Source organism: Cucurbita maxima, unplaced genomic scaffold (assembly GCF_002738345.1).
Source record: "Cucurbita maxima cultivar Rimu unplaced genomic scaffold, Cmax_1.0 Cma_Scf00008, whole genome shotgun sequence".
NCBI lineage: Eukaryota > Viridiplantae > Streptophyta > Magnoliopsida > Cucurbitales > Cucurbitaceae > Cucurbita > Cucurbita maxima.
This window is the reverse complement of record NW_019272024.1, coordinates 933495-939228: the sequence shown is the minus strand read 5'-3', so window position 1 is coordinate 939228 and position 5734 is coordinate 933495. Positions and strand designations below refer to the sequence as shown.

Genomic DNA, 5734 nt, shown 5'->3' with positions numbered 1-5734 from the left:
AAAAAAAAAAAAAAAAAAAAAAAAAAAAAAAAAAAAAAAAAAAAAAAAAAAAAAACATTTAGTTAATATTTCGGTACTGATCATAGTCAAGATAAAATAGGGGTTATTTATCCTGCATTTATCTTTTTTGTATCTGCTCTGCTCTAACATGCTGATGATTGTTGGGAATGATATGGGTTATATGTGCCATTTTCTCTGCTCTAATTGCTCTGCTTTCCTCACGTTGTTGGTATTGGGTGTGATATTGCAGTGCACTCATCTTTCCCATGAATATCATTTGTAGTTTTCTTAATGGTGATGTGTATTTGTTGCTTAGTCTCGCAGTTATTAACCATCCAATGGTATCATGTAAAATTTGACAGGACTGATGTTTCTTGGAGCTGATTACTTACCTCTTGCCATGACTTTGTTGGAAGTTTGGGACTCACCTCTTTAACCTTGCTGTACTGTCTTGACATTTGCAGAGATTCAGGCTAGAAGTCCTTGTCACATTTGCCTTGTATTGAAGGAGCAAATTTGATCATATTATTGAAGGATTTGGTTCTGTTCCTTGTGCATTTGCTATCTAACAGTGTCTGGTTAATTTTTGCTTTTCTATTACTATTTTGTGTTTTTACTTTTTCGTTACCTACTTCACAGATTTAGGTAATGCTACTTCTTGAAACATGCTTGTTGCTTATTTATCCTAACAGTTTATTGATCATTGTTTCCTGTTTTGACGTTCTAAGTAATCTCTTATTGTCATGGTGTTGATGCCTACCATCAATTGATCAGCAGGTAATCTTGGCCTCAGTTTCCATGGGAATGGTGTGGTACATGGAAGAATTGCTTTAACATTTCTTCTGTTAGATGTATGTTGATTGCTTGGGCTAACCCGTTTCTGTTCAGCATAATATGCTTTCTGTTTTAAGGGTTCTATATTAGTTAGTATTACGGTGGTGGTGATGGTATTCTTCATGCCTTCCATCAATCCATCTTGAAGGGATCATGCCTTAGAGTTTTGACTCATGGGGGTATGTGGAAAAATTACCTTGATTTATAGCGTCTTAATCATTTCTTCACGTTTATAATATATTCTGATCACTTTTTCTAGTTCTCTTATGGCAGGTTAAAGATGTCAGAGTTGTTAAATCACAGGCTAGTCAGTTTATATATTATAATTCTATTAATTGCCAATTTTTTGTTGGCTTTTGGACAAGTGCTAGATAACTTCTATTGTTGTCGACTAGTTCATTCAGTTGGATAGTGATAGGGTTCAAGATACTAACAACTCGAGTCAAGATCAGTCATTCACGTAGTAGATTATCAAGTTCAAATTGAGCCCATCCTACAGAATTTAGCTCCTGATTTTTCTGATATTTTATATTGTCTATAATTATGTGGAGCTATAGTATGATATTATACATTCCATGAAGAGATTAGTTTAGTTGATGGATGATGGGTACTTCCACCAATGGAGAATCCGAACAAGTGTTGCTGCTCATTGGTTTCCGGGAGCATACATACACCCTTCATTTTTGTTCATTAACTGTTATCACCCTAAGCTAAAAGATCCAAGAGTAATATATATTTTTGGTACTTGCATTCTTTCATTCAGAGGAGACTCATCTCAATGGGGGATGCTTATTCCTTTGGGGGGTATTTCCAAGCTGTAGTCTCCTACATTAGCAATGAATAGATGGCATTGGCTTGATAGATTGTGCTGTGTGTGGCCCCATTTGTTTCAAGGTTCGCTCGGCGTGTTGGTTGTGGTGGTCACAGTCGTAGTCACAGTGGTGAGGAACAAGGAGAGTTTTCTATCAAGGGAAAACTCCACCCTAAAAGAGAGGAGATCTTAAAGTTTGATGTGCTTGTTTGAGTGGTTTTATTTGTTTTCTGCGCATCATAGCCATCATATATAATTCAATGGCTTAAATGTTTTAGAGGCGAAAGGAGGATGCATCTGTAGGGAGGATTGAGAATTTCCTCAGCTGTTTTTGTGACTTGTGCTAACATGATTGTGAGTTGTTAAGGTCAATTGCCATTAGATGATCAAAGTGGGCACTGGATGGTTCCTGCTGTCTACCATGGATGTAGTAGTGGATTCTTGCTGTTGAAGAACTCGATTTACAATTGTTTGTTTCTCATACGTGGAGGATTTGGTGGTGTTTTCAGGGAAAGTGTTAACTGCAAACATTATCCCTGGAAGAGTTGTATCACTTCGTGTTACTTTCGGAGTCTGATACCTTATATCTTTCTTCTGCATGGATCATCTCTGCTATAATATCAATAGACCCAACTTTCCGAACATTCCCACCCAATTTTTGCACATTCAATGAGAATGATTTTGAAATTGCTGAAATTACTTCCAACCATGTTTTTAATTATTATACTTTAGTTTAGAATTTAGAGTATTGTTTGATTTTTTATATTTTCAAATGTATTTTTTCCGATCAAATTTGATTTTAAATGGTTAAAAGCATATTTTGAAACGTTTTTTCATTAATATCACTCACATGTTCGTGAGGACGAAAAGGGAAAATGTTCGATTAATATTTCTCTATCAATACAAAAGTAAATAGGGAAGAACTATAGTACAAACTAAAATATGATTATATACTCAATTAGTCTCCATAGACGACAATGGGCAAAGAAAAAGAGAATACCTAATAAAATAGGGAAGAAAGAGGGATTAATGTGAGAAAAATAAATTTTCAAAAAAATAAACGAGAAAAAAAAACTAAATTAATTTTTATAACTTTTTTTTATTTAAGAGGTAATTAATATGATTTAAAGTGTGTAGTAATTGTTCGGATTTTTTAAAATTAAAAATTAAATAATTTAATTTAATTTGTAGACATCGATCGTATAAACAGCTCATCTTCCTTGGCAACTCTCCTTTCTAAGATCCTCCTGATCTAGGGTTCGAATCCTTCTCATTTTTCTTTTCCACCATTTTCTCTCTTTCCCTTCGTCATCTTCAACCTCAAGCTGATGAAGAATCCCGATCCATCTCCTCCGCGCAGAAAGGTAACCCAATATTCAGGTTTCAGCTAACTATTTTTTTGCTTCCTCTTCAACTTGAACTCGATTTAGATCTAAACCCTTCTCCATCTCTCTGCCTCTCTGATACTTCTGCAGATCAAATTCGCCCCAAAATCCACACCGCGCAGAAGACCACCCCCCGCTCCAAAAACGTACTCCTCTGATCTCATCTTCTTCCACATTTTGGTCTCTGAATTTGCACAAAGTTACCGTCAAGTTCTTGTTATCCTTAATTTTGTTTGGCGAATTGCAGTGAAGACGAAGATGTAGATGGTAATGTTGCTCAAACTCGGTACCTCTTACGCCGTGCCACTGTAAGATCCTTTGTTCTTCTATGATTTTCGAATTCTTCTCTACATTTTTGGTTTGATGTTTAGATGATTTTCTGTCTTTCTGACTTCAGCTCTGGAGGATTGAAATTTGTGGATAAAACATTTGAATTTCTTCCCCAGTTTTTAGCAACGCTTTTACTACAAGTTTCTGTTTGGTTCCCGAGAAAAAAAAAATTGGGATGGAAATGAATTCGTTTTCGAGCAGCGTTTGGTGTCTCATTTCTTGCGGGATGAAAATAAAATTAATTTAGGAGAATAATTTGTGTGATTAGTGGACACGTGTATGGTTCAGATTAACATTTTTTTTAAACTAACTTTTAACACCGTCTGATCTGACCACGTGGCATTCACTAATGTTAGTTCATGAACTGTTCGAATTCATTTGATTCTTTCTCCACTTTGTAGGAGAATCTTGGAAAACGAGGGAACAAAGTCGAGAAAAAATGTAAAGTCCGTTTCGAAATCCATGTATTTTTTTCGATGAAATTTTGACGGTCTAATCCCATATGAACAGATTTGTTTTCTTGTTCAAAATTAAGATTGTTGCATTACCTTTTCCTCTATTTTGATATCCATATCTGCAGCTTCTGTGCAAGTTGCATTCGGGCCTGGTGCGGCATCGGCATCAGAATCATCTTCTATTAGAACGTATGGAGTCCCCAAAATCGGAAACAGTAGCAGAAAAAATGATATTGAGCCTGAATCTGCTGAAGATGAGGAACTTATCTTGCCTCTGCCTTTGGATTTCGAAGAATATGGGAAAAATCTCAATGAAAAAACAGAGGATGCAACCAAGAACACGAAGGATTACAAAGAACCATGGGTAATTTCTCTTTCTCCATCTCACTTATTGGCGCGCTCACACACAGATTAGCGTCCTGATTTCATGATATTTTCTCAGAATTGCCATAATTCTTACTATCCTACTACACTTCCTTTACGGATGCCTTTCTCTGGAGATCCTGGTATGTCGTTATTCTCTCGAAATCACTCAAAATCTTATAAACAATCTTGAAAACAGAAGCGGACCTTTATGAGTTCTTAGATTAGGGCTTGTTTATCCCTGCTGATATGAACCTCTTACCTTGGTGGACGATGATTCTGGGTTTGTTCTGTAATTGCTAACTCTATTGCCTCTTGTTGGGGTTTAGAAATGCTTGATGAAGCTGAGTTCGGGCAGGATGTGATGGATAGGGAGTATGATGAGAACTCTAATATACCTGCCTTGGATCTTGGATTGCTGGTTGGTGAATGGATTGATAAATGTGGCTTGAAATATATTAATACATGCAGGATCTAGTTATAATATGGTGGTGTTTTGATGGTGCAGGATGAAAATTCTGAGAATACTAGGTACTTTTTTCAGCTTCCTGCTCGTCTTCCTTTTCCCAAACGATCATCTACTTCAACAGGAAAGGAGAAGGTAGGAAACTTGAGATCTTCAATCAGCACTGGCTCATCAGAGCTGGGCGATTTACAGAACCTGCCCGGTGGATATATGGGGAAACTACTGATATATAAGAGTGGAGCTGTTAAGTTGAGGCTGGGAGATACACTTTACGATGTGAGTAATGTCGTTAGCGTTCTAAGATCGAAATCGAGCATTGTCAATGTAACAGTTCAAGCCGACCACTAACAGATATTGTCTGCTTTGGTTTGTTACGTATCGTTATCAGCCTCACGATTTTTAAACATGTCTACTAGGGAGAGGTTTTCCAATTCACTTCCCTTCGTGGTCCAGCGTTTTCGCTGACATACCGTTCTGTGTTTGGCTCTGATACCATTTGTAACTAAACTTGAGGCTGACCATGATACGTAAGGGGACAAAGTGGACAATATTTAGAGATTATACGTAGTGAGTTGCTGATTTGCTCTGGTTCTCTTTATGGGGCTGTTGCAGGTTTCTTCTGGTTTAGACTGCAGTTTTCTTCAACATGTTGTGGCGATCAACACCGACAAGGGACAGTGCTTTGATCTCGGAGACATAGGCAAACGAGTTGTCGTGACACCAGATATTGGTTCCCTCTTGAATTCAACGACTGACTTGGGATGAACTTGAAGAACAGGCCTGCGGATAGAACAACCATCTCAAAAGGAACAGGAAAGAACGGCTAATCCTTACAATGTCAAAATGGATATGACCAATGGCTGTGTACTGAAAATGCTCACTAGGTAAGGAAGTTGCGTTTTGCGGCTCTTAGGATGTCACATTATTCACCAAACTGCCTCCTTTGTTAATCCAATGCAACAAGAACGTGTTCATTCTCTCTAATTTCTAGCTGTGTAGTGGGTTGTCATTAAACAATATGGATAACTGTAAATGTTTTTTTTTTTTTTTTTTTTTTTTTTTTTTTTTTTTTTTTTTTTTTTTTTTTTTT

At 36.8% G+C, this 5734-nt stretch overlaps 2 protein-coding genes across 2 annotated transcripts in view; both read left to right on the top strand.

Annotated features, from left to right (window-relative positions):
* LOC111483470 (splicing factor-like protein 1) overlaps positions 1-715 on the top strand; it is a 4444-nt gene extending 3729 nt beyond the window's left edge. Inside the window, exon 2 of the mRNA XM_023129704.1 lies at positions 363-715. The gene's annotated coding sequence lies outside the window, so the exon portion shown is untranslated. The remainder of the gene's footprint in view (positions 1-362) is intronic.
* Positions 716-2872: 2157 nt separating this feature from the next.
* On the top strand, positions 2873-5628 carry LOC111483488 (DNA-directed RNA polymerase III subunit rpc4-like). The gene is made up of 9 exons (XM_023129728.1): positions 2873-3009; positions 3121-3176; positions 3278-3338; positions 3762-3801; positions 3941-4179; positions 4258-4321; positions 4508-4599; positions 4687-4920; positions 5257-5628. The coding sequence occupies exons 1-9, from the start codon at positions 2974-2976 to the stop codon at positions 5407-5409; spliced, it is 975 nt and encodes a 324-aa protein (XP_022985496.1). The 5' UTR covers positions 2873-2973; the 3' UTR covers positions 5410-5628.
* The last annotated feature ends 106 nt before the right edge of the window (positions 5629-5734 follow it).

Coding starts and splice junctions, on each gene's coding strand:
- LOC111483488 (XM_023129728.1), top strand. CDS start 2,974: ATGAAGAATCCCGATCCATCTCCTCCGCGCAGAAAG. Junction 3,010..3,120: donor CATCTCCTCCGCGCAGAAAG/GTAACCCAATAT, acceptor ATACTTCTGCAG/ATCAAATTCGCCCCAAAATC. Junction 4,322..4,507: donor GCCTTTCTCTGGAGATCCTG/GTATGTCGTTAT, acceptor GTTGGGGTTTAG/AAATGCTTGATGAAGCTGAG.